At 48.1% G+C, this 26,272-nt stretch overlaps 10 protein-coding genes across 10 annotated transcripts; 8 read left to right on the top strand and 2 right to left on the bottom strand.

The window, feature by feature from the left end:
- The first annotated feature begins 491 nt into the window (after nucleotides 1–491).
- On the top strand, nucleotides 492–4,174 carry BGW36DRAFT_392127 (uncharacterized protein). Its single transcript, XM_046217659.1, has 2 exons — nucleotides 492–3,326; nucleotides 3,393–4,174. Exons 1-2 carry the CDS (start codon nucleotides 982–984, stop codon nucleotides 3,853–3,855), a joined length of 2,808 nt encoding a protein of 935 aa, XP_046065231.1. The 5' UTR covers nucleotides 492–981; the 3' UTR covers nucleotides 3,856–4,174.
- Nucleotides 4,175–4,437: 263 nt separating this feature from the next.
- Nucleotides 4,438–5,483, top strand: BGW36DRAFT_392128 (uncharacterized protein). Its single transcript, XM_046217660.1, has one exon. It carries the CDS (start codon nucleotides 4,584–4,586, stop codon nucleotides 5,472–5,474), a length of 891 nt encoding a protein of 296 aa, XP_046065232.1. The 5' UTR covers nucleotides 4,438–4,583; the 3' UTR covers nucleotides 5,475–5,483.
- A 179-nt stretch (nucleotides 5,484–5,662) lies between these two features.
- Nucleotides 5,663–6,511, top strand: BGW36DRAFT_392130 (uncharacterized protein). Its single transcript, XM_046217661.1, has one exon. It carries the CDS (start codon nucleotides 5,919–5,921, stop codon nucleotides 6,243–6,245), a length of 327 nt encoding a protein of 108 aa, XP_046065233.1. The 5' UTR covers nucleotides 5,663–5,918; the 3' UTR covers nucleotides 6,246–6,511.
- Nucleotides 6,512–8,593, top strand: BGW36DRAFT_392131 (IFRD domain protein). The gene is made up of 2 exons (XM_046217662.1): nucleotides 6,512–7,020; nucleotides 7,169–8,593. Exons 1-2 carry the CDS (start codon nucleotides 6,827–6,829, stop codon nucleotides 8,412–8,414), a joined length of 1,440 nt encoding a protein of 479 aa, XP_046065234.1. The 5' UTR covers nucleotides 6,512–6,826; the 3' UTR covers nucleotides 8,415–8,593.
- A 114-nt stretch (nucleotides 8,594–8,707) lies between these two features.
- Nucleotides 8,708–10,193, top strand: BGW36DRAFT_442689 (glycoside hydrolase superfamily; the record flags this gene model as incomplete). Its single annotated transcript, XM_046221587.1, has 3 exons — nucleotides 8,708–9,165; nucleotides 9,228–9,595; nucleotides 9,651–10,193. Exons 1-3 carry the CDS (start codon nucleotides 8,985–8,987, stop codon nucleotides 10,191–10,193), a joined length of 1,092 nt encoding a protein of 363 aa, XP_046065235.1. The 5' UTR covers nucleotides 8,708–8,984.
- Nucleotides 10,194–10,613: 420 nt separating this feature from the next.
- Nucleotides 10,614–12,481, bottom strand: BGW36DRAFT_402271 (putative extracellular lipase; the record flags this gene model as incomplete). The annotated part of the gene is made up of 2 exons (XM_046218845.1): nucleotides 10,614–12,247; nucleotides 12,403–12,481. 2 exons carry the CDS (start codon nucleotides 12,479–12,481, stop codon nucleotides 10,614–10,616), a joined length of 1,713 nt encoding a protein of 570 aa, XP_046065236.1.
- Nucleotides 12,482–13,940: 1,459 nt separating this feature from the next.
- Nucleotides 13,941–16,570, bottom strand: BGW36DRAFT_402272 (putative allantoin permease; the record flags this gene model as incomplete). Its single annotated transcript, XM_046218846.1, has 7 exons — nucleotides 13,941–13,957; nucleotides 14,185–14,654; nucleotides 14,759–15,426; nucleotides 15,495–15,589; nucleotides 15,647–15,894; nucleotides 15,962–16,127; nucleotides 16,558–16,570. 7 exons carry the CDS (start codon nucleotides 16,568–16,570, stop codon nucleotides 13,941–13,943), a joined length of 1,677 nt encoding a protein of 558 aa, XP_046065237.1.
- On the top strand, nucleotides 16,565–17,649 carry BGW36DRAFT_309404 (putative anterior fat body protein; the record flags this gene model as incomplete). Its single annotated transcript, XM_046212400.1, has 3 exons — nucleotides 16,565–17,147; nucleotides 17,199–17,331; nucleotides 17,385–17,649. The coding sequence occupies 3 exons, from the start codon at nucleotides 16,565–16,567 to the stop codon at nucleotides 17,647–17,649; spliced, it is 981 nt and encodes a 326-aa protein (XP_046065238.1).
- A 603-nt stretch (nucleotides 17,650–18,252) lies between these two features.
- Nucleotides 18,253–20,767, top strand: BGW36DRAFT_442699 (uncharacterized protein; the record flags this gene model as incomplete). The annotated part of the gene is made up of 3 exons (XM_046221588.1): nucleotides 18,253–18,794; nucleotides 18,854–19,783; nucleotides 19,849–20,767. The coding sequence occupies 3 exons, from the start codon at nucleotides 18,253–18,255 to the stop codon at nucleotides 20,267–20,269; spliced, it is 1,893 nt and encodes a 630-aa protein (XP_046065239.1). The 3' UTR covers nucleotides 20,270–20,767.
- On the top strand, nucleotides 20,768–24,534 carry BGW36DRAFT_79509 (putative oxysterol binding protein). The gene is made up of 2 exons (XM_046222599.1): nucleotides 20,768–21,301; nucleotides 21,362–24,534. The coding sequence occupies exons 1-2, from the start codon at nucleotides 21,266–21,268 to the stop codon at nucleotides 24,236–24,238; spliced, it is 2,913 nt and encodes a 970-aa protein (XP_046065240.1). The 5' UTR covers nucleotides 20,768–21,265; the 3' UTR covers nucleotides 24,239–24,534.
- Nucleotides 24,535–26,272: the final 1,738 nt, after the last annotated feature.

Here is a 26,272-nt window from a genome sequence, read left to right on the forward strand (position 1 = left end):
GAGATCGTAGCTACTATTGTCATATTGAATTCCATATGTATTGTGTATACACTTTTGTCGTGTCAATTCGTCATAGCGTGCAGAACGGCGTCTGCTCGGGCCCTGACGGTATCCGTATGCGACTGGCAGGAAACATGCTAACAAGGTCGATGCGATGTACCAAGAGCCCAGGCCACTGCGAATGGCGAATATTCTCAGAATCACCGATAAACAGCTGAAACTGCACATTAATAACAGAACAAGCATATATATACGTATACGTATACCCTGGTACACACGGGCGTGTGCAGCAAAAAGCAACAGCATGTCCGTACTTGGTTGCTATTAATTAGTCTTGGCCCTGCCGCGGTCATAGCATTGGGCAGGCCTCGAGCTTGCGCTTGCAACAAAAGCAGACAGACCTTCTTGTCTGTCAATTGACGGTCGGCATGAAATAATAAATATTGCTAGATTCCTCTTCCCCTTCTTTTTCTTCCTCCTCTTTCTATCTCCTACACTCTCGCGTGCCAGCCGCCATCAGACGGACACTTTCGATCGGGCTGGTGACCACGCCATTACTATTGTTTGATGGTTTACCTTAATTGTCACTGGTGATCTGCCGCACCCCGGGCTTTCTTTCTTCTCCCGACGGCACTCATTGATTACTCGTTTACGCCCTGCCAACCTATTCTTGTCCGCCCTGTGTGATACGAATTATTTTTGACTCCCAACCTCCACCCTCACCTTCCATCCTCACCACCCTCGCCACACCGGGCCTGTGCTGGTGCAGTTGATACAGACTCGCTCGTTTGAATTTTTTTTTAAAAAATAATTTCACATTCGATAATTTTGTCTCGAGATTTGGTTCCTTTTTTCACTTTTGATACCCGATCGATTTATTTGATCCTTTCTACGCCTTGTTTTGTTTCGATTGCCCATTAACGCGCACACGCATCGATTGATCTATCCTCGACGGCGATCGGATGCAGCCCGCCGCTGAACATGGCCAACGATGAGCCTACGAATAACGAGCATGTCAAGGCAGAGGGCGACGTCTCAGTGCCTGCGACCGGGTCGGAGGTGAACGCTGCAGCAGCCACAGCAGAAGCCCCCGAAGCGGCCGACAAGACGACAGAGACCGCCCGTGAAGGCAGGGACACCCGCACCCGACGCGCTTCTGCCACAGCTGCCGCGGCGGCCGCCAACCAGCCTACCCCAACAACCCGTCGCACGCGCCGCAAGAAGGACGAGGCTGAGCAGGAGAAAGAAAAAGAGAAGGAAAAGGAGAAGGAGAAAGAAAAGGAAAAAGAAAAAGAAAAACCAAAGAAATCCAAAAGCAAAGCAACAAAAGATAAGATCAAAGATGAAGACAAGGGCAAAGAGAAGGACAAGGCGAAAGACAAAAAGGCAGTAGACCAGGAGCACACAGACAAAGAGAAGGAGAAGGAAAAAGACAAGTCCAAAGAGAAGCCAGAAAAGCCAGAGAAGCCAGAGAAGGCGGAGAAAGAGGCCAAGCCGCGCAGCACTCGACGCACGCGAGAAAAGTCCAATGCGAACACGCCGCAGTCGTCGCGGAAGAAGCCCAAGCTAGAGCACCAGGCGGACAACAATAACAACACCAACACTAGCAATAATGACAAGCCCAGGGTTGACCTTGCAGATACCAGGGAAACACCCAGCAAACCTTCTGCCCCGCCGCCTGCGCCCACCGTCAGTGCTGTCGCCGCTCCGCTAACTCCTGCGTCTGCTCCCGCTCCCATCCCTCCTGCAGCGGCCCAAAATGGAAACCATGAGGCTATCCCAACTCCTCCACCGCCTCGTCCATCGCAGCCTGTCCAGACTCCCGTGCAAACACCAGCACCACCGCCGGCTGCGTCGACAACCACTTCACCGCCTAGAGCATTTTCTAGCTCTACCCTCGTTCAGCCGCCTGCCGCAGTCTCTACGCCTCCTGGCATGATGCACGCTCCCACCTTATCTCGATCTCAGTCGCATGAGAACAGCCTGCAATCATATTCCACCCCAACATATCAGTCACCAGCACCTTCACAACCGGCGCCTCAGCCATCCTCGCAGCGGTCGAGTGGGCGCAATTATGATCCCATCCGCTCTGCGTTGAGCAACCCGTCTCCGCCCTCGCCTCCTCCGCCATCGCATGGAATGTCTCCTGTTAAAAGTAGCACCCCTCAATTCAGTCCCCAGCAGCACAGTGCTGTTTCACCACGTGGAGGCTACAGAGCGAGCGCGTCGCCTTCTATTTCTAGTATCATCGATCCTCCAGCACCGATGCAACCAACCCATCAATCACAGGCGCCCGTCTACTCTAACCATGTACATAATAATTACTCACCATATGGCTCAAACATGCCACTGCATCACTATAATCAAACGCCACAAACACAGCAACCTCACGCACCAATAACCCATGCACCACCGCCACTACGACAATTTTCTCCACCGCAACAGTCTCAATCCCAACCTGCAGTTCCTCCACCTCCACCTCCACCTCATCAACCAGTCTCGCAGCAAAGTCAACCTCTGGTCCAGCCGCAATACTCACCACCCCAACAAGAGCAACCGCCTCAAGTGATCCATCAACAAGCATCACCCAAGCCTGCTGAGAAAACGACACTATTGCAACAGCCCGTTGCAATGGAAATCGATTCTGAGCCTCCCCCTGCATCAGCTGTGAAAGCTGCAAAACCATCTAAAAAGGACAAGAGTACTCCAACGGGGACCGTCTCTAGTGCACCGTCTCCCAAGCCTGCTCGTCCAGCCAAGGATGCCCCGCCGCCTCTTCCGCAGGGTTCTGGCTTGATTACAGGAGCATTGTTTGGTGTGGATGACAGCTCCTCTGGTGCTTCCAAGACGGCGCCCAATATCGTCCTCCATGTCCCCCTTGATGGCCAGACGAATAAGATCATCAGCTTTGCTCGGTTAGCTGAGGAGAAGTATGGGTTTGCAGCACTACATCCACGTCTTGCGGCGCAAAAGGAACGACTGGCTCGCGTTGCTGCGGCGAGTGCAGCATTGGAGAAGAATGAGAAGAATGAGAAGGGAGGGTCGGCGCGTGAAAGTGCGGACGAGGATCTTAGTGTCGACATCGACCGCGATAGTGACGTTGACGGTGATGTCGCCATGGGCGGCACTGAGCTCACGGGCGGAGACGACAAAGCCGATGGGAAGAAGAAACGGCGTCGGAAGAAGATGGAAGACTACGACCGCGACGACCCTTTCGTGGATGACAGCGAACTCGTCTGGCAGGAGCAGGCTGCGGCCAGCAAGGATGGGTTCTTCGTATACAGCGGGCCCCTAGTCGCAGAAGGCGAGAAAGTTCAAGTGGAACGGTGGGCATTCTCCCAACAAAACCTTGTAGTATGTTTATTATGTTACCCATGCTAATCATTGTTCAGCGCCGATGGTACGATCAAACGCGGTCGTGGCCGTGGCCGTGGTGGCGTTCGAAGAGGCGCAAGTCATCTCCATGTGCCGATTGCATCCAATATCCCCATCTCGCCAGAGACGGGTCTGCCTGTTCGGGGGCCCGGGTCGCGAGGCGGCAGCTTGACGCGCAAGCCGCGCAGCAACAAGGCGCGACAGCATCAGGCCGAGGACAAGCAGGACATCCGCATGATCAATGCCTCGCCGGACAGTCGTGGCCGTGGCGGCGGCAGCGTAGGCCGGGGCGGAGGCGCCAGTGGCAGTGGCACCACGACGAACAGTCGCGGCGGCGGCAGCACCAGCACCAGCAGCAAGATAGCCCCTTCCAGCGCTGCCAACATGGCCGGCATGGTCGGGCTCGCGCCTGCCCCGGCGCCCCAGCTGGCTCCTGCCCCTGCTGGGCCCTTGCCAGCCCAGAATCCGATCATACGCTGATTCTATCTACTCTGTTCTACTATGTTCTATGTGATTCTATCCTGTTTCATTCAATTCGTTCTATTCTACTTTGTTACTCGTTTTGTACGCTTTGCACATTGATTAGGCTCTCCATTGCACGACGCTCTACCCGCGAGCATTATTGACTCTCGGAACAATTGTCTTTTACGCTGGTCGTCTGGAGTTTGGTGCAGTTGGTGGTATTGCTCTTATTTTTAGACTATATTTCATGCCCGCGTTCGGTTTGCCTATACGTTATAGCTAAGTAGCACCGTGTTCAATGTGACTAGTTCTCAACCAAACCAATCCGATTGCCTTGCCTAATTAGATTACCTCAAGTCAGAAGAACAGTAGTCGGTCGCTGGAGATGAAGGATAGTAGTGCCCTGAGACGACCAAGAAGAAAGTAGAACCATTCATCAAATCATCTTCATGACTGAATTTGGCCACCCATCGGGAATTCCATTTTACGACGCCTCGATATTATATATTTTCACTACTAGAAGTACGGACGGTACAGTGATAGAAATATTATTACAGACAGAATCAGCCTTGCTACAGGAGATTTTACTAACATGCAAGGCTGACATCTGGAATTTTGTCCCAAGGCTGAGCAGCGCTCAAACCCCACCTCTTTCTTCCTTTCCACGTATATACCCTCTATCTATCCCATTCTAACGGGTTTGAATCGATCGATTAAATATCGATATTTTTGTGGCAACTGCGTAAATGGAAGCTTGCAACACTTCAAACCCAGTCGCTATTGACTTTCCACTTCACCCGAGCAATGTCGGAAAGCTCCTCCAATTGATTGATACGTTGGGCAATGTGGAAAGCCTTGTCATATCGCACATCAACAAACAAGAATCTCAGGAGCGAGAGAATATTGAGTTGTTATTTTCGGAAAATAAGCACTTGCTGACTGACGATTCATCTCCGTGGAACAGCTTCACTCACAACGATATTAATTTCCGGCTCCGTTTCCTCAGAAACCTTCTTGAAACTATACGGCAACATCAAGAGACGTTTGCAAGGCTAAAGCGTACTTTCACCTTTGAATGGCGCAAAGAACCACGATGTCAGATCTCAGAAGAAGGGAGGACTTATCTTGCGAATATTCAAAGCATTTGGGAGAAAATGGAAGAAGCTTTATCGGTTGTTGCGCCCAATATTGGTCCATATCCTCTTTTTCTAGACAGCGAATGCGAGCGCTATATGGAGCTACTAAGGTCCGCGGTTAGGAAAATCAGCAACGGGGGTATACTACGGCTAGATCACTATCGGTGGATCGAGCTAGATATGTCCAAGCCACTTCCATCAATATCCCAACAGCCGGAGGAGTCAACCACTCAAGGCAGACCTAGTTCTTTGGATCTAGAGTCCGGTGGACCAGGGGATCAACCCTTCTGGGAAAAATGGCGATGGCTACTAGTAAAGGAAATCCAGCTAATTGCTGTTTGTCTGCTTGTTGCCATTCTATACTCGGCTCTGAAGAATGACCCTCAAACTGGATTTCAGATTGCGGCATTCCTTTTTGCTATTGGGACGACTTTTCTGGCTATCTTTCGCATGTATTTCGAGCAAAGGGAGAATAAGGAGGCAAAAATCAGGCTTCAATAGTACGATATATGGGTAATATTCAATTTTTTCTTTGCCCAACTCATACCAGTCGTCATGTAATGAGTAATCTTTATCTCCTCTTTAAATATTATATACAAAAGGTCGACTGGTACTGAGAGTGATTGATATAAGTGCACTCAGAAAACCCATTGCCATTTTCTAGGCTGAGTTTAGATTCCAAGTGTGGTCATTGTTTTGCTCACCATGCAGAAGCCTGAAAGCCTGAAGGTAAAAATATATGAAAACAACAACAATTTATGCGCAAAATATGCGCAAAATATGCGTAATTTTGCTTCTTAACTTATATACATAAACACTGAACCTGTAATGAAACACAAGATTAGAATTAGCAGAACCAAAACTATTTAATATTTATTCCAACTATCTCTTCTTACTACTCCTTCGGTTTTGTTGACCGCATTGGCTCAAGTGGAAAGCACCTACATGATTGGGACAAGACCAATCAAGAGAATCACATCTGATGCACTAGGAAAGTACCAAAAAATGATAAAACGATTTCCCCGGCGCATTGAAGATTGGCTTTTCCGCGCGACATATGACCACCAGGGAGGTAGGGAGTGTTTGGCTTGTGATAAGGGCCAATTAGTGAATCGTGTACCGCGAACAACAGATGAGCCTCACATTCATCATGGCTTAATTGCTTCCGGGAACTTCCACTTTTCCCTCACAAGTTACATTAATGCGAAACTGGTTCTCAGCCAAATCAATGAGATTGCACCAATTAGGCTACTCCAAGTCTGCGGAACATAGACTGAGTAGTATGCTATGAGGGCCCATGCATTGCTTGTTGTCCCTGCATGTCATGTGCGTTGTCAGTCCGTCTTCGGAGTAGAACGGCGCATGAACAGAGAATAGCAATCAAATCACAATAGCAAATAATTATTGTAATAAAAGTACAACGCGGGGTCAGGTGCCCAGCAGCCTGGCCCAATCAGACCGCGCGGGCCTCACCGCTTTCCCCGTCTTCCGCATGACTGATTCGACCAGGTCTACTTATCTTGTCTCTGCACCGTCCAACTTTCTTCCTCATCTCAAGCTCTCAACTGCTTTGCCCTTACCCCTCTTTGTCGCCCAAACACATTGTGATGCTCTTGCTTCCAGATATGCCACAGTTCTATTGTCCACAGATTTCTCTATATAGACCCACCGTGCCCATAGGATAGCATACTTGGTCAACACCCCGCAGCCTGATCCTTATCGATTGCGCCCATTAGCAACACATCGCAGACTGGTCAATCTTGACCTGCATCTGTTATATCTCTTAATACTGGTTTACTTTTTATCTCTCTTCCCCTTTTGCGACTCTCTCACCTCTACCTCTTATTTCCATCATGCATGACCTGCGTCGCCAAGCGCTCGAGAGCGGCAAGACCGTCTCCCGCAAAGCACTCTCCCGCGAGGCTTCGCGGCATACCTCCCGCACTGGCTCTGCCCAAAATTCTCGCCAGTCATCACGCGCAGCTAGCAGACACGCATCTGATGATGAAGATAATGGAAATCTGAGTGATGACACCACTGCCTGGAGGTAAGTTATCCTCTCTCTAATCCTTACATTTTTTTCTTGCATTTTGTGTTGCCTTCTCGGCAACAAGGCGGGATGATGTCACTACCAAGAAAATAAGGCTGCCACTGTCGTCACAGCCGGACTAATATGCTAATACTGCGAAATACAGCACAACCTCGTTAGACGACTTGGCTGAAAATCCCGAGGCCGATAACACCGATTGGCCTGAGGAACTGGCCGACCGGATTAACGATATTCTCGATCGCAAGCGAAGCAGCGTACAGGGCAGGGAGGAGTCACTGTCGGCATTTTGCCGCCTATCTAAATTCCACTACGTTGAAGAAGAGATACGACCACATATTCAGGATCTACTAGCCGCCTTTTTGCGCAGTATCAAGTACGAATTAAGCGTACGCGAGTCGACTCTTGCTCTCAAAGCGCTTGAATTCCTCGCCCTGACGGCTTACGACGATACTATTTACGATCATGTCGAGTCACTGCTGACCCGCACCATACGCGACTCTACGTCACCAGTTGTCAAGGCAGCAGCTATTTACTGTCTGGGAACCTGCGCCTTCTTTGGCGGAACAAGCGACGATGCAAAGCTCGACCAGATGAATTTCTTCTTGGACATCGTCGCTTCTGATGGCCGCTCCATTGAGGCGACAGACGATGCAGCAACTGTCACTGCTGCGCTCCAACAATGGGGGTTCCTTGCCACGGAAATTGACGATCTCGAAGCCGACAGCGAAGAAGCCGTCGAATCCTTTATCGATCAACTAGAGAGCAGCGATCCGGCAGTGCAGGTTGCGGCCGGTGAAAATATTGCATTGCTGTATGAAAAGAGCTACACGCCTCAAGAAGACGATGAGGATGAAGACTCAGACGGAGACGACAATGGGTCCACATCGTCCTCCAACGGCGACGGCGACGGGCCGAGATTAATCAAGCGATACGCAGCGTACCACAACACACCACAACTAGAGCGAATACTCTCCTCTCTCGCAACAGTCTCGGGTAAGCGCATTAGTAAGAAAGACAAGAAAAGTCTACACAGCAACTTCACCTCCATCCTAAGGACTGTGGAAAACCCACGTCGGGGCCCTATGTTCAGCACGGCTATCAACCAAAACACCAATCGCCAGTACGGCAGCAAGCGGCAGGTCAAAATCGGCAATGAGGGCGTCATGAATATCGACCGGTGGTGGAAATGGCTCCGACTCGCGTCGCTCCGTCGCATCTTGCAGGGTGGTTTCATGGAACACTACTATCAAGGCAACCGCGCCGTGTTGGACAGTCTACCAGTAATGCTTCGCGAATCAACACGATCGGTTGGTTTGGATCGTTCAGGGTTTAAGAAGGCAGCTAAGCTGCGCAATTCGACACGCCGAATGGCTCTCGGAGATGATGCTTAGAATATGACATACGCTTACTCAATATGTATGAATGAATTTGAATAGATGACGATTCATGTTGTAGCATTTAAGGCAGTTAAAAGGGGCGGTGCTTATTCAGTCTTCAGCTGATGCAAATCATTACCCAACTCCCCGTCTTTTGCGAGTACGTATCACTGTATAAAATAAGAATGAGAGCCTCATCAAACGACCCACCTACGTGACAAGCTTTCTATTTCTAGCGTCTAGTCTAGGGTAGATGTCGTTGGGGGCATTATCGCGTTTGGGATTAAACCGATGCTCAGGCACCCCATTGCAACCCTAAATCATCCCGCGGGCCAATCACGACGATCTGACGGCCAAGTGAAATAACCAACTATAGAATAGTCACGTTTGATTCGGAAAACAGGATGATTTAGGTTGATTTGACTGCTAGGCAAGACGGAGAGCTCCGTGGCAATTTGGGATGAATTCATGATGATCTTTTAACACTTCGTTGTTGGGGAAGGTTATAAAATGACGGTTCGTCCGTCTTCGACACAGTAGACAATCAATCCGATAACTTGTCTATCGCCATACAAATCAATTGAGATGAAGTTTTCCCTAGCTATTGCAGCTGCGGCTGCAGCTCTTTCGAGCTCAGTCCGCGCTGCCCAGTCCTTCGCTGGGTCCAATCTATACTACGCCGCTGGCCTGACAGACGACGAGTCAACAACACTACTCACAGGGCTACAGAGTGCCGGCGTCAAGGTCCTTCGAGTGTGGCTCGACGGTACACCCCAACCAGAAAGTGAAAGCAAAAAGGCAAAACAACTGCTAACCTGCTCGGAACAGGCGAATCTGGCACCGTCAAAGGAACCCCGATCAACGATTATCCTTCTCTCGAATCCGGCCAGCCTGGAAACTGGAACGACACGGTGCTGTCCCGTCTCGACGATTTTATGGACAAAGCACACGGCTATGGCATCAAGCTGCTCGTGTCGATGCACAGCTACAATGCGCTCTCCGCAACTCCCCCGGACATTTACGGCGCGTGGTACGGAACCGGCGATTTCTATACGAGTAGTGATGCAATGGGCTACTTTAAGAACCGGATTGCGCACATCATGAACCACGTCAATCCGCATAATAATAAGAGATGGGCTGATAGCCCAGAGTATATCTTCGCGTTCGAAGCGGAGAATGAGGCTATGCATGATCAGGTACAATCCCTCCCTTCAACCTACTTATAACGTATTTAATCTAACTTTGCCAAAGCAAAACCCCTCTGCCCTGACTGCATGGCAATGCACCATGGCCACGGCGATCCGCTCAAACTTCCAAAACGGCACCTCCAATATCCTAATCACCACGGGCGGTGGCGCATATCTCGCCAACTCCCTACTCGACGCGTACTTTAGCTGCGCGGACCTCGATGTCCTCGCCATCCACGCTTACGGGACCGGCGACTTCGCCACCTCGGCACTCACGCCGTACGTGCAAAAGGCTCAATCCAGCAATAAAAAACTCATAATGGAGGAATGGGGCGCCTGCTACTATTCCAGCGAAAACCAGCGGTGCGATCAGTCGTCCGCTCTCGATTCCGGCACCAGAGACGAGAATATCAAGACGTGGGCCGACCAGATCAGCAAGGCCGGCATCCCCTGGTTCTACTGGCAGATTCTGCCGAATGAGGATCCGCATTCGGACTGGGATTATGAGGTCGGCATTAATGGCGTGAACTGGGACGCGTTGGAGGCCGTGGCTAATGCGACGGCGGGGTATGAGGCTGCCTTTGATTTTTCGGCTTATTTACTGTAGATAAGTACATGCATAGATAATAATATGGGAGATCGTGCGTACTCATCCTGATCCTGTTCATGCGGCTGACAATGAGTTGGAGGATTTAGCATTGAATTGTCTGTTATGTTCTGCAGTGGTCGTTAATTGTAGATTCTGAAATTCACGTAACTTTCAAGTCACATTTAGGTAACAAGATAGGCTTTTTCCACTAAGACTGTTTGTTAGACTCGCTGGTGAACAATCAAGCGTAGTTAAAGTTGCTCACAGGTGTTACTACGCCCAATATGTAAGACCCACATCAAAGCCTTGAAAGTATGACTTATAGAAACAGAGATGTTGTTCATTAAGGACTATACAATTAGCTCTTGAGCTAATCCAACAGTTAACCATCCACCTGTCATTCAAGTCTAGCGTCTAGCTCCATTTGACAATTCCAGATCAAACACGTAGAGAATCCGCATTTTTAACAAGGTATTCATAGCTCTCAGAGCGGAAATCATCTGCTAGAATACCAGTCCCAGATGGTAAGAAGGTGAGCATGTTACCACTCGTGCTCCACTGCGGCCAGTTTGGTCGGTTACTTCCGACGTTTGGATCTAGATTGTAGACAAAGGAAAGATAGTAATCCAAAATGGTCTTTGCGCTTTCATCTAAAGGAGACTGGAAAAACAATTTCAACACGTCGGTGCCGTGAGTTGTCCCGACTATGGGAGTGTTTTCATCATAAGAAGATAGGAAGGACCATGATGGGACATCAGGATTGAGTCGAGAAGTTTCCTGCAGAAACAGTCGGCGTTGATGGATGAAGAGTATATCACCAATTATTGCAGCCATCCTCTTAAATTCCGGATACCAGTTGTTCCAGATTCCAGTGTTATATGGGGCGCCGGCAGAAGGATTGTCTGGATAAAGACCAACTAGACCGGACACTATTTCTGATGTAGCATTGCGGTAATAAATACTTGTAAAATAGTCGATAACGTCATCAGTATTGCTAATATTTGATGTAAATATAGCAAAAAGGGTACCTTCGTCTTGTTGATCTCCGACGATGAAAGGGACCTTGGTGATTTTTCCTTGTCTCACCAAGTTATCGGTAGCATCGGTGAGTATTTTACCATCCTGGCGAGGCAGATATGAGAGTGCAATATCATAGTAACTGAGGAAGCTCGGCACTGAGCATAGAGCATTCAGCATTGTAGAGTAATCAAGAGAGCGGAGACAACTTAAAGTATTTACGGCTGAGGAACAACCAGCACTAGCGACCACAGCATCGTAAATTTCTTGAGCGGGTTCACTGTCCACTGGAAGAGTGGGATATATTGAGCCAGAATCCATGATTGCACCCCGGAACAAAGGTTTCCCATTGTAGATGTTGTCTCCATCATATAAGACCATTTGATCTAATACCGACATTGAGCCTGCAGACTCCCCAAAAATGGTTACTTTAGAGGGGTCTCCTCCAAATCTTTCAATATTATCTGCAACCCACTGCAGTGCGAGCCTTTGGTCAAGCAACCCAACATTAGATGCCCCATCGGCGAGGATTTCCTCGCCACCCAGGAAGCCAAAACCTGCGACACGATAGTTTGCTGCAACGAAAACGACCGGTTTCTCGGAATCAGTTGAGTACTGCACGATATCAGTGCCATTGTACATCCCATTGGATCCCAGTTCGAAGGCTCCTCCATAAATCCAGAATACCACCGGCAGTTTGGCTGATATATCAATACCGGCTGGGCGAATAACATTGATAGTAAGACAATCCTCTCCCATGTTGGTGACATTCTGTATGAGGGGGTTGTTTACGATAATGCCCAGGATGTCCGCCGGGAAACCACCCTTAATATTTGCGATGAAGTTGGGGCATGATGTGGGCGCATTCGTCGCCATAATTAGTCCTAGAGATGTCTCAATTGGCCGCGGAGGTTTAAAACGGTCAGTATCGGTAGGGGGATGCGCAAAAGGGATGCCATTGAAAGTATCAATTGTACCATTGGATTTCCCAACGACTGTGGCAGCAGGGGAAGCAATAGTCACAGTTGGAGTTTCCGCCGCGTGAACATCAGAGGCTAGAAGCCCCGACAAGAAAAAGAGAGTACTAATAAGAGGAAACATATTCCTAGTCTTTGGTGTTTTATTTATCTGGTTAGTATGAAAACGATGTTTTAGCAATCTAATCAGTTTGACTATTCAAGAAAAGGGTTCTTTTTAATCCTATAATCACTCCCTATGGCTCCTCGGCCATCGGTAGAAGGAGCTGTGTTTGATGGACTAGAAGACATCATTATTGATCTGATTGACATTGCTATCAAAGACATTCGGAATCGATATTCGGCAGTTCCCCCTCGAGCAATGCGCCAGCAACTTTTCTCCGCCGTTTCCCCGTCCCTTCCACCGGACCCTATTGCAGGTACCAGGAAGATGAAGAGATCCCCGGTATTTATCATCGGCAATATCTTATTCTGTAAGCCAATAAAATCGACCTGTTGACGTTTTGAGGTCAATCACATGCCTTCGTATAGTAGTTAATAAGTAACCCCGCAATATAACTCGGCCCAAGGACTAACCCCTGCGTCTGATCGGATAGTCTCCCTCAAAGGGCAGTTCTTCCATTTGGTGATGGATTCAAAATACACGAAGCAGCCACCTTGACGGATTGCCAGGTTGTACGTGCCCCACAATAGGTCAACACTTCGAGTGCGTTCTGTAGCTAGCTTTCCTTTCCTCGTATGCTTGGTATCCAGTAGATTTGCAACAATGATAATTGTTTTTTCTGCACTGTATGGCACTATAAAGAACGTTTCTTGCTAACGTAATCAAACTACCAGTTGCCGACTCTCCGCGGTTGTACCTTATGATCTAAATTATGCTGAAACAAAAGGACTAAATTCTGGACGACCATATGTACGAGCTCCGCATCATTGGTTAACGCGGGTGACCGGTTATCGGCGACCACTCTCTCTCTACCTAAGGAAGAAAATCTCTTGAAATGTCGACGCTGGTCTACTATTAGGGGCCGAAGAGAACTACAATAAGACGATATTACCATCATCAAGTCCCGACATGCGACAGCCGAGGCAAATCATACAAATGTCATGATTAATATATATATATATATTTATCAAAAACCGAGGAAACACTATCCGATGATGTCAATTCGATTGCCCCCTGGACTTCGTTAACTCCTGGTTCAAAATTTAAAATGATATTTCAATGGTTAATGTTATGATTGGTAATCACTGAAACCGCGAGTCGTACTGTGAGCATTATGAAATGTGGACGATCATATCTGTTACATCACCACGTTTCCCATCCTTTTCTGAGCCGGTATAGGTGGCTATGGGAATTCCTAGCTTAATGACTGTATTTATTTTCTGTTTGTATGCTACCCCTTCTCTGGATTAGATCCATTCAGTATCCTGCGACTGTCAATGCCAGTGGCCGCAAGTAAACATCCTATAATGCTCCTCCAAGTAATATCATTTAATAAAAGTTATATATTTATATTAAAAGACTTGAATTATTAGTTTTTAGTTGTATTTAGAAAGCTAGAACTCAAACTAAATCTAATCAGTTGATTTTATGCTGGTAAGGATAAAATACTATATTTAAAACTTACTTAAGCGTTTTATATAGTAAGGACTGATTTATATAGCCATTCAGAATTTATATATGTTTTTAACATCATTTCTATTTTAGCTAGCTTAGGATTCAGAAATTTTAAATAAGCGATCTAGATAGCTCTAGCCAATTATGCGATCTTCAGGTAGAGCACAATCCTGTATAGCAGCGATAGTATGGAAGTCAACTAAAACAGGGAAATGAGAGCAACTACTACTACTACTACTACTACTACTACTACTACTACTACTACTATAACTATCTATCTATGTAGTTGATGGGTAGGACTCGTAAATGGGTGTATTAGAATATGCGATAGATTGGTATACAGGTGTTATACACTAAACCGCCAGCTTCTCCGTCATAGCGGCCCCCTTCTGCATACCCTCAGGGCCATGCTCATGCTCATGATCGGCCAATCCAACAATCTCCATGCCATCAACTATCAACCGATCATGCCCCGACCCCGTCTCGATATGATGCGGCACATTCCCTTCAAAAGGGGCCTCCCTGCTACCCTTCATCATACTCCTGGCCGTCGCGAAACATATCACGGCATACGAAACCCCGCCAACAAAATAACTCAACAACCAGCCGAGATTGAACATGTGCGTGGCGGCGGCACTAACACTAACAGTACCGAAACTCCCCACGAAACCCGGGAGAGGAAGCACGAAGCCGATGATGAACGCCGCTATCCCGCGCATGTTCACGCCGTAGCTGTAGTAGTACCGTCCAAGCCGCGATGCCGTGAACATGTCGCTGAGATACAGGTTGCCGTGCCGGATAAGAAAGTAGTCGACGCTCATAATCGCCACGACGGAGCCTTGGAAGATCGAGTATCCGCTCAGAAAACTAAGGAATCCGTTCGCCGAGGACACAATGCGCCTATAATACCAAATACCAATCAGCTCAACCGCCCCCCGTTCAAAGTAGGGAGAGTGAGTGTCAAGACTCACCATGGAACAATCGCAAAGGCGATAATCAGGCAGATAAACTGGCCGCGTATAATATTCACATATTTCGGCGCCAAACAGGTCACGTCGGCTGCAAATGGGACGATGTTGCAGGCCACCGACGTGCCCATTGTCGCAAACGCAAAGGAAGCAGCGGCAAAGAAGATGCCCGCGCGGGAGCGGGACGTATACGAATGATCCAATACACTATTCAGCAGGTCGTACGGATTCCAGTACGCCTCGCCGTACATGTTGTGCACGGCTGAGGTGGCGATGATGCCGAAAGCAGCGCAGATGGTTTGCGCGATGGGTAGGCCGAGCACTTGCCCGTATAACTGGGCGTTTTTCGTGCGTGAGTAGCGCGCGAGGTCCGGTACAGTGACGAGGAGGGCGGAATTGGCACCCATGACGGAGTTGAATTGGGATACGATGCCCCATGCAAAGACTGAGGGGGACGACGAGCGGAGGGATGCGTCGATAAGTTTGTTGGATGATACCCCCCCATTCGCGGTTGTCGCCCAGCATACCACTCCCAGGGCGGCGAGAGGGAAGATGATGGATTTGAGGCTGAACAAGTGCCGGATTTTCGATGTGTGGATGAACATCAGCGGTAGTGTGAAGACGAATGCGAGGAAGAATCCAACCATGACTTGTGTGGTTATTTCTTGGCTCTGAAAACATAGTCACGAATCAGTCACGCATTTTACATACGTGTTATTTTAATGTAGAGGGGAGATACCGCTGGGATTTTATTCGGAAGGCTCGTCCAGCTAGGGAAGATGCATCGAAGGCAAATTGAAATAAACTGGCCTTCGAAATACAGCTGCACACCACCTAATTCTTCTTAGCGCTGTTCATTACGTCAACTGGTTCGATGAAATCCAAACTTACCCCATATAATACCTAAGATGGCTCGCAAGACGACAAAGAAATAGGATCCGTATATTCCAAACGTGACTCGCGCGAGCACGGGATAGCCAACATGGTATCGAGCAGCGGCGCGGCCATTGAGAACAATGACGACGGACGACAGGATGTTCGCGAACAGCACGACCAGTAAGGCATCTCGCACTGTTGCGCCTAGAGCGATGAGAGAAGACCCGATGCTCCAGGTTGATACGGCCCAGGACTCGCTCCACCTATCAATCTTGTCAGCATCTTCCATAGCATCAAGTGACGTATATGTATATATGTGTAAGTACTTACCAGTACGCAAAGAAATTCCACACCGTCCATGTCTGTCGTTCAGGAGGTGATGGTAGCAGATCCTCATTGGCGAGCATTGAAGAGGCGCTCTTCAGCCGGATGGCATCATGAAAGGCCCGCCAGGAGGTGAAGGCATCTTTCGTTCTGGCCCAGCGAGAGGCAGATTCTGAAGACATTGGTTAACCCTAGCCCTATGACGTTCGGCCGTTACACCAGTTAACAGAAAGACTGAAAAAGATTACAGATACATATGTACACATCTGGTGGACCCATCATCGCATCTCTGGCATGGGACAGTAAATATAGTAAATGTAACAGTTATCTCTGAGACTACGAGTCAGAGCATCCTAATAGTGGTAGCTTATCATATGGCTTCAAATGTTATCGCGATGGGGCCTGCGCGGGATGTCTGGGGAATGCGAGTCATGCGCGCGACTGCCCACCATCTTAGGTGGGATGGTATCGCGGACTCGAGAATCATTATTTCACGAACCATTTATTTTCTATTTCAACCTGTCGATAAACGATAAGTCAAAAACTTAAATTGCGGTCCAGAACGGTTTCCAACTTCGACGATAGTCTGCACCCAACCAAACCATAACGATGCATAGCGAGGCAGGACTAGAGGTTATAGACGGCGGAAAGCCGTTCTACTACTGTCCCAAAGGGCACATGGTTCTGGGCGAAGCCCCAATCTATCGTGCCAGCGACTCAACGCTGCACTGGGTAGACTGTCTCGCTGAGCCGGCCGAGTTGTACATTCTCAAAGTCGATCCGCAGACGGGCGATGCTGTCGGAGAGGCACGTGTGTTACACTTGGAAGACAGTGTGACGGTGCAGTTCTTCCGCAAGGGCAAGCCGGGAAGCTACATTGCTGCGTATTACCAGGGCGTATGCTTCATCGACGAGGAGACCGGGAAGCTGGAGGTTGTCAAGGAGATCATCCCGACGGATCAGCGTGAGAACTTGCGCTTCAATGATGGCGGTGTCGATGCCAAGGGCCGTTTTTGGCTAGCTGAAATAGACAAGAAGGCTATGTCTTATGGACCAAATCAGCTTCCGGCGAGTTATGGAGTTCCCAAAGGCAGGCTGTGGAGGTATGATCCTGACGGGAGTTTGCATTTGATGATTGAAGAGGGTGTGGTGTGTGGCAATGGTTTGGGATGGAGTCCGGATAACAAAACATGTAAGCCTCAACTCTTGAAGCCTTTCGATGTCATTTTTATTGACTTGGCAGTCTATTTCCATGACTCGGTAGCCATGGTTGTATACGCATACGACTTTGATGTCGAGAGTGGCAATATCTCAAACAAGCGACTTTTAGTCGACAGACGAAATTCATTCGGCGAGCCGGATGGGATGGTCGTTGAGTATGTCTACTTGTATTATTTATGTTACATATATACAATACTAACGAATGTAGTACAAATGGTAACTTATGGATCGCCATGTTTGATTCGAATCGGGTCATGGTGTTCAGCCCAGAGGGTCGACATTTGAAAGACATTACTTTCACAGCTCGCAACCCAGCTTGTACGACTTGGGGAGGAAAGGATCATGATATTATTTTCATGGCGAGCGGAAAGTGGCGAGGGCAGAGAGAAATTCCAGGTGATGACGGGGGGCATATGTTTAGGTTTAAGCCTGCAGATGCTCGCGGTCAGCCCAAATATGAATTCGGGGGATAGATATGCTCTATTTGTACATATTATGGACATCCTATTAATAGATAGAAATGAGTGTTCCACAGGTAATATTCGAATATGGCTGTTAAAAGTTCGAGGAATTTTATGCAGCTGATAGGAGCAAGGCTGGTGTAACCCAATCATCACGAAATCAACACCTGACTCTATGTACCACGCTTTGAATTAGGTAATCCGATTTACAATATTTATGCCTAGTATCAATTTATGGCATGACTAAAGCCTATTTCTTCCCCCATAAAATGAAAGATAGGCTAATGAATAGACTGGAATAGATACAAATAAGTTTGTATCATTATTGGAAATCGTTACTGGGAGGCTGGAGGCTGGCAGCGAAACTTTATATATAGGAATTATTTTCCTGGTTGTACAATTGATGCACCCTCCCGTAGATACTATTATCAGAAGCCAACATTTGAAGTAGCTCAGGAGACAAGTGAATTGCAGTGTTACCTAAACCTTCATATTAAGGAACATACGTTTATATATAGTTAACCTTGACTATCTGAATGCTCCTTATTCATACCTAAACCTCTCCATCCAGATGAAAACACTACCATTACATATGTAACTTATTACATTAGGAATATGGAAGACTCGGCCATTATGGAGACGAATTCCTGCCTAGAGGAGCTAGAAGAAGCCGCTCCGTCCAAAAACCCAAGCCAGGAGAATTTCATCCAACATCCCCAACAACGAAACCAGCCTCCACTGAAAAACCCTCCACGGAAAAGCCAACAGTCAGCATTCAAATGGCGTACCTTCTGGGCCGCCTATCTCCAGTTATTTGGGTACTTGATCCTCGGTGGCGGATTTGCTGTTGCCCATCATTACTTTTACCAGTACCTACACGGAACCGTTGTCAGCGACATTCTCGGCTTTACGCAGTTCAATACACAGCAACTGTATCTTCAGGTTGGCACTGCGATTTCATGGATTGCGCAAAGTTGTTTTGGTGCAGCAATCAATGCCGCTTATAACCAGTATGCGTGGGTACGAATGCGGTCGAAAAGGCATACAGTCAAGGCATTGGATAGTATTTTTACTGGCTCTTCCAATTTTTTGTCGTTTATGAAACCGGCTTTTGTTCGTGAGGCGCCGATATGCTGGCTCATTGCCGCGTGTACATTGTACGTGACAGACGAGACCAATTTGCCAAAATAACATTGAACTTGCTAACAAAAACTAGACTCATGCCTTTGACAAGTCAATTCACGCAGGCCACTTTGAACGTGGCACAATCAAGCGTAGCCATTAATCGACATGTTTCTGTGCCTGTTCTAAATTTTGCAAACACCTCAAACTACATCCTATCCGACCAGACCCAGACCACCCGCGATCTCCTATCAGAGGCAGTCAATATAAACCCAGCATTTCAACAAATCGCTCTAGAAACCATATCCGGCGGAAAGGTCCTACCAATGGCAGTAACTAGCCCTAATACCACGTACAACCTTACTTTCCGGGCTCCTGGTATTCAATGCTCTCCTCCAACAGACCAGAATACGAACGATATGATACAAAAAGCTATCAAAAATGCAGCTCCATCAAACACTCACTGGAGCGGAGTCGTTTATATAGGGTGTATCATCAGACCACCCAATTTGACTAACGATATGGGGCTTTTGGGGGTTCAGTTCATGGGAACAATGCTGGCTTGCGAGCATACTGATTTTATGTACCAGGCAAAATTCACATCTACAACATCATTTCAGACGATTACAGACCTGTCGAACACGAAGACGAAAGGTTTAGGGCGTCAGTTTGATAATAAAGTCTACGCTGCGAACAATGAGTATTTGACAAAGATGTTGAATGGTTCTTGGTATGTTGCTGGAAACAGGTCAAAGGATCAAACGACTCCTTCTCTACATGTGAAAGCAACATCCAATGGCGCGAATTTCTTTAGTCCTGCTCTTGAATATTTAGTTATGGATGCAATAAACGGTTTACATACCACTTTGACTACTGTCGACAATATACCAGTTAAATGGATCGAGAAACCATACCACATTTCACAAGCCGATCGAGCACTAGCCCGGAAGCTGAGTTTTGAGGATATTGTTGAAGAAGTGTTTAGAAATATAACGTTGAGTCTGTTTAGCAACGACGAGTTCTGGTTAGTTCCCTTTCCATTACATATGTACAAATATAATGCTATATGTACTTACAAGCCTGTTCTAGGAGCCTAAGCAGAACTAAGACTACCGGCGCAGTCAGCACCCCTCAAACAAGATACGTATACAAAAGAAGAACATTGACCCTGACATACGGGGTATCATTCATCTTGGCCTTATTTTGGACCATAGTCGGCCTTTTATGTCTTTTGATCAATGGCATTAGTCGCGGCATGTCATTTTCCTCAATCGTAACGTCAACACGGAATAAAGAACTCGACGAACTGAGCAGTAACATTGGCTTGAAGGACGCGGTTCTGCCTGGCTATATGATGAAGAATACAAAACTTATGTTTGGGATTCAGGATGGTGAGAGAGTGGGCTTTGGGTCGCATGTTACCAAGTTTAGAATGGGCCAGCGTATAGCGAGAGACTTGGATGGAGAAGGAGGTGGTTGGTCTAACCAGCTAGCTGACTTATCAGAGTGAATAGATGTACATTGTCACAATTACCCGAGATAAAGAATCGTATCTTGGCTCTACCTACTGACCAACAGCTGGCGTCTACTTTTCGAGGGTTGGTCTTCTATCTTTATTCCATCTGGGGTATCATACAACCCGAATTGAGATACCCATTTGAATATCATATATGCTCGAACTTTGCACTTTCATTGGCAAGACCTCATGGAATTCTCTAGTCAGATTAGTAACGTAGCTCCTTCATTCAGTACATCATATACATATCCCCCACTATCCCTACTGCATTAGCCCTTGCTCGGACGTCGGTTTCTTCACGAATGGTAACGCAACCCCCACTTCGGCAGCGGCGTCAACTGGAGACCGACACGTGAACCCATCCGAGGCTATGATGCGACGACGAAGAAGAAGAAGAATGGAAGCGGCATTAGAGCGTCGAGCCGTCGCTCAGTCTCTTTGCAGTTAATTATATCCTGAAGAGGCGATTGGCGACCAGTCATAAGGCCATGAGCAAGACATCGCGCGGTCAGGGCCTGACCTGAAAGACGCTATCATGGGGATCAAACACAGCCAGGGCGACACGGTCAGCTGCATTTTGCCTTAATAGGATGACTGCGACGAGCTACGATGAAATTGGCAATGGTGGAGCCTCGGCTGGAGGCTGATCGGGGTAAGCTTTTCGGCGCGTAAGCGGACTGCTATGGATATTGTCGAGTTTATGTCAATAGAAGCAGATAGAAGAAATAACTCGGGCGCAAATAATGATCACCTATCCACGAACCCCTCGTCCATGCAACCCGGCGTATTCCGAGAGTGCACTTTGGTGATTGTATTATTGTGTTGTGGTTGAGTTGTGCTTCCGCGCGGTCCGCGTCTGGCAGCTGCCTTCATAGTGCAAGGTGTCACCTTACTCTCCTTCGCCTTCCGCGTGAACCATCCACCACTTCCTCCCTCGACCACCGCTTATGCTGCTGCTGCTCCCTAAGAATCGACAGGAGACAGAACAGCATGGCGGGAATGGAAGAGCTTGAGATCCACAGCAAGGCGAGTCCTACTACCACCAATCTTACTATCTTCTTGTGTGCAAAGCTAACCTGAACTCAGGCTTACCTAGTTCGATGGGTCAGCGTCAAAGGCGACCACACCATCTCGTGGAGTCTGCAGCCTCATAAGAAATCCCTCAACTTCGGCATCTTCAAGCGCATCGAGCAGCCCGCCGCGTCCGGCTCGTCGACGACTGTGGCCGCCTCCGTTTCGCAGAGCCTCGAGGACTCGTCCGACGCTCCGCCAGCATCCGCCGTGATCGAGAAACTCAAAGGCGCGGGGCTGAAACAGATCCAATGGGTGGGAAAATGCGAGGCCGACAAGATTTCGCAGGGGACGTACGACGTGTCCGCGCACGAGGGCGGCAACTATGCGCTGGTGTTTGACAATACCTTTTCCAAGACGACCGGGAAGATGGCGACGTTTGTGCTGGTGACATATCCGACCTCCATGCCGCCGCAATCTGTCCATCAGGTGCACCACTCGCAGGCCCTGGGCAGCATCGGGGGCAGTGGACATCGAGTCTCGCCCAAGCTGCGTCCAACAAACGGCCCGAACGGCTCAACCGATGAACTGCGCATGACCAAAGCCCGCTCCTCGTCCAACGCAAAGCGGACAAAACATCGCCAAAGTATTTCCTCGATAAATGGCGCGCCAGCTCTGGTTCATACAGGCATACTACAAAAGCGACGCCGCAAGCGACATCAGGGATGGGCTCGTCGGTTTTTCTCGCTCGACTACACCTCCTCTACTCTTTCCTACTACCACGACCGAAACTCCTCGGCGCTTCGTGGTGCTATACCTCTCCAGCTTGCAGCAGTCGCTGCTAATGCGCCGAGGCGGGAGATCTCAATCGACTCTGGAGCTGAAATCTGGCACCTTCGTGCAACTAACGAACAGGATTTTGCGGCATGGCGGACTGCATTGGAAAAGGCATCGAAGCAAACAAAGGAGGACAAAGCCCTTTCACCCGCCTCTCCTCTTCTACAAATCCCTTCGAATTCGACGTCACGCCACCTACCGAATCCTGCCGAGGACCGTGAATGGGAGCAAATCGAAAGTTTAGTTAGCAAAGTATCAGGGTCTAGAGATGCAGTACGACGATTAGCCAAAGACACCGATCCCAAATACCTCAGTACCGCATCTACGCCAGTCACGGCGGTAGATCGACGACGCTCGCCCAGCCCACAAGCAAACCCGGCAGATCCCTCTTCAACTCCAGATGATTATTTGGAGTCCCAGCATAAGCGACCATCATTTTGGAAACGCAAAACCAGTGCCAGCACTATGACCAAGCGCAATAATGGTCTAGCTGCTCCGAGCCCCTCGAGCGAAGCCTCGGTGGCTGGTGAGCGAAAGCCGAGAAGTATTATCAGCCACCCTGACCATGACGACGAAATTCACGACCACCTTATGGCCCTCCTCCGCGACCTGGACAAGGTTGTTTCTGAATTTTCTGGCTTAATATCGGAAAGCAAGCAGCGACGACAAGCACCGGTTTCACTAGTAAGCTCAAGAATCAGCATAGACTCGGAAGCGTCTCAAGAATTTTTCGATGCCGAGGATGGTCCAGCATCATCTTTCCTCACCATTCAGCACGACTCGGATGTTGAAGCCGAGGTAGAAAATGTTGAAGAGGAGGACGACGCTGCATCATCCGGTAGTGACGATGCTCGCAGCGACTACACGCGAAAGGGAATCGGAAGGGAGAACTTGTCGATATTATTCCCTTCAAAACCGAAATCCTTAACCCCCCTACCATTGGATGCTGTGAAGCGACGAAAGACAGTATCAGCCCCCGTTATGCCACCGCCGAGTCTGATCGGGTTCTTACGGAAGAACGTAGGCAAAGACTTGTCGGCAATATCTATGCCTGTGTCTGCAAACGAGCCTCTTTCCTTGCTCCAGCGAGCTGTGGAGTGCATGGAATATTCCGCTCTACTAGACAAGGCCGCTACTGCCACCGACGTGTTGGAACGCTTAATCTACGTTACAGCTTTCGCGCTATCTAATTTATCGACAAGTCGGGTGAAAGAGCGGGCAATTCGGAAACCATTTAACCCGCTTCTCGGAGAAACATTTGAACTGGTTCGCGAAGATCGAGGGTTCAGGATGATCGCCGAGAAAGTCTCGCATCGCCCAGTCCAGCTTGCTTACCAAGCCGACAGCAGGGACTGGAGCTTGAACCAATCGCCCATGCCAACGCAGAAATTCTGGGGCAAATCCGCTGAGATCAATACGGACGGCAAGACTCGACTTAGTCTACATGCGAGCGGAGAGCAATTCAGCTGGGGCAGTGCAACATCATTCCTGCGAAATATCATCGCTGGGGAGAAGTACGTTGAGCCTGTGGGAGAAATGATCGTAGTCAACGAGACCACAGGTCAAAAGACTGTTGCGACTTTCAAAGCCGGCGGCATGTTCTCGGGCCGCAGCGAAGAGATCACCGTCAAAGCCTTCGACATTCACGGCCATGAGCTGCCCTTGGGCTTATCCGGCACATGGACCAGCTCGTTACAACTGACAGAGCATGGCTCCGTCACCAACAAAACCATATGGACAGTCGGCCCCCTCGTTGACGAGGCGTCCAAACGCTACGGCTTCCCCGTTTTCGCGGCCACCCTGAACGAAACCACTGCCATCGAAGAATCCAAAATCCCACCCACCGACTCGCGGCTTCGACCGGACCAACGGGCCCTCGAAGCTGGCAATTTAGATTCAGCAGAAAGTTTGAAAGCGAGACTAGAAGAAAAGCAGCGTGAACGACGGCGCGAGCTGGAGGAAAGTGGCGGCGTGTATCACCCGCGCTGGTTCACTAATGTTCCGGAATCTGCGAGCGGTGAAGTGGTGTGGAAGCTGAAGTCGGGCAAAGATGGATATTGGGATGAGCGAGCGAAGGGGGAGTGGGCTGGAGTGACGCCTATTTTCAAGCTATAATCATCTTCTTTCTCTGTATACCCATTCTCAGATTGATTATATAGGCCGTATATATATAAGCCTTTACTTCTTCAATATTCTATCAATATACTACTGGAGCTCATCCTATGGCTACACTCAACAGAGCCAGCGATCCCACTCGCTAGAGCGTATTATCCACGGTAATATCATGAACAGTCAATCGGAGACTTTGGACTAGAAGAACGAACTACAATCGCCACGGCTCGAGACCCAGAGACTCAAGGGCTCTATATAATCTATTTTCTTTTAAAAAAAATAATTAAGTCAATATATTTAGGGCTAGATAACAGTTAAAAATACAATTTGTTAACTATAATAGCCTGATATCGCGAGTCCACATGCACATTTAAGGGATAGGTATATGTAATGAGCGAAAAATTATATTATATCTGTATAGCGAGAAAACCAAATATTCTGGTGGTCGGGATATCAATATCAAGCTTGAGAAGTTCATGTTGAAAGACTGTTCCTAGGCAGTCTCCTTTACCTCCTGAACTACTTCGACTCTGTCCAGATCCTTCAGTGTATCAGCTGGGCTCTTACTCAAAGGGCAGGTCAGTTAGCAGCGATATGTGCAAATTTTGCAGTTTAAGCATTCATATGCAGTAGATGTTCCGGTCTCATAGAGCTCGGCGCCATTCGGCCTCCCCTGGACATTGAACAGATCAATCCCGAAGGTCTGAAAAGTCTTACTATATATGATGAAAAAGGCGAAAAGGTTAAGAGAGTCCAATGGAGAATTGAAAATATCTTAATAGTCTGTTTTATCTCAAAAACAAAGATATCAATCCATATTTTGGAGTATACATGTGACTTCAGTCTAGCGTGATACTCCTGTTTTCAAAGGTTCTAAGAAGCCTTTTAATGAGTCCGTTCATTCCCGGAGCCAGTTACATTGCCTCGTAGATTACCAAATGTGAATAGAATCCGGACCTCAGGTACTCTGAATCCAGCACCGTTTAATAGCCTTGCATGAGTACTTGGAGCTACAGTCAACTACGGTGTCTCGTCACTGAAACGGTGGAACCTCGCTCTCTGGGGCATGATAGACCTCGGTCCGCAAGGGTGAATGCACATTGGACGAGGTTCTCGGTTTTCTGATCAACTCTCCACGCGGAAAGCGAGCACCCCACCGTTCTGGTCTGCTAGACCGAGGTGTTGGTACTAGAAATGGATAAGCAGTGGTGATTATCAGACGAACCTCCACTACTCAGAAGGACTCGTTCCTAGGAGCCGACTGCAAAATGATGCTCTAATAAAGAACTAAATTTACCTGGCCCCGTTACCAGCTTTAGAGACCCTCAAGACTTACGAGGAAGCAAGCGAATCTAGCCAGTTGTTTGTTGGGTGCCTACTGGCATTGGTTTTTACGTTATAGATTGCAGTTATCCACTCATATTCGAGGTTCTATTAGCAAATAACATGGCGAGACTATAGATCTGTGTTCTATGTGCTAGTTTCTATTTTAGTCGGGGGGAGGACATGCGGTTCTGCGGCTCCAATGAATCATCCGGTATATCTAGAGTGAACCAGCTAATGCCTACTGTAGAGTCATGATAGTTATTGACTGGCGGCTCCGTCCTCGGCTCCGTGATCCGTTCCTATGGCCAGATCTAGGTTTCCTCTGCCAACCACGACATCCAAGAATAATAATGAGCATGAATCGTAAAAGCATGGATGATAATATCTTTGAGAGACAATTATTAATTATATAAAAGCTAGATACTATATTCTTAATAATAATCTTAATCTTATAGATAAGATTAAAGACGTATGTGTACATAAGAAGTTTTCCGTATCCGTTAGGGTTGGTTGTGGTTGATCGTCATCGGATGGAGATGCCATCGTTCGGGGGTTCCTTGGTTCTGTTTACTGAGTTCTGTCCCTAAAGGACACTGCGGCCTAGATAAAGCCTAGGCGGATATGAGAGACACCATGGACGGTGCTGATAAACTGGATATTTGAAACCGCTAAGCGCAACCATGGATATCTAAAGATAACTTCTTTAAAGAC

The sequence above is a fragment of the Talaromyces proteolyticus genome (assembly GCF_021365285.1).
Source record: "Talaromyces proteolyticus strain PMI_201 chromosome Unknown BGW36scaffold_17, whole genome shotgun sequence".
In the NCBI taxonomy this organism is placed as follows: domain Eukaryota; kingdom Fungi; phylum Ascomycota; class Eurotiomycetes; order Eurotiales; family Trichocomaceae; genus Talaromyces; species Talaromyces proteolyticus.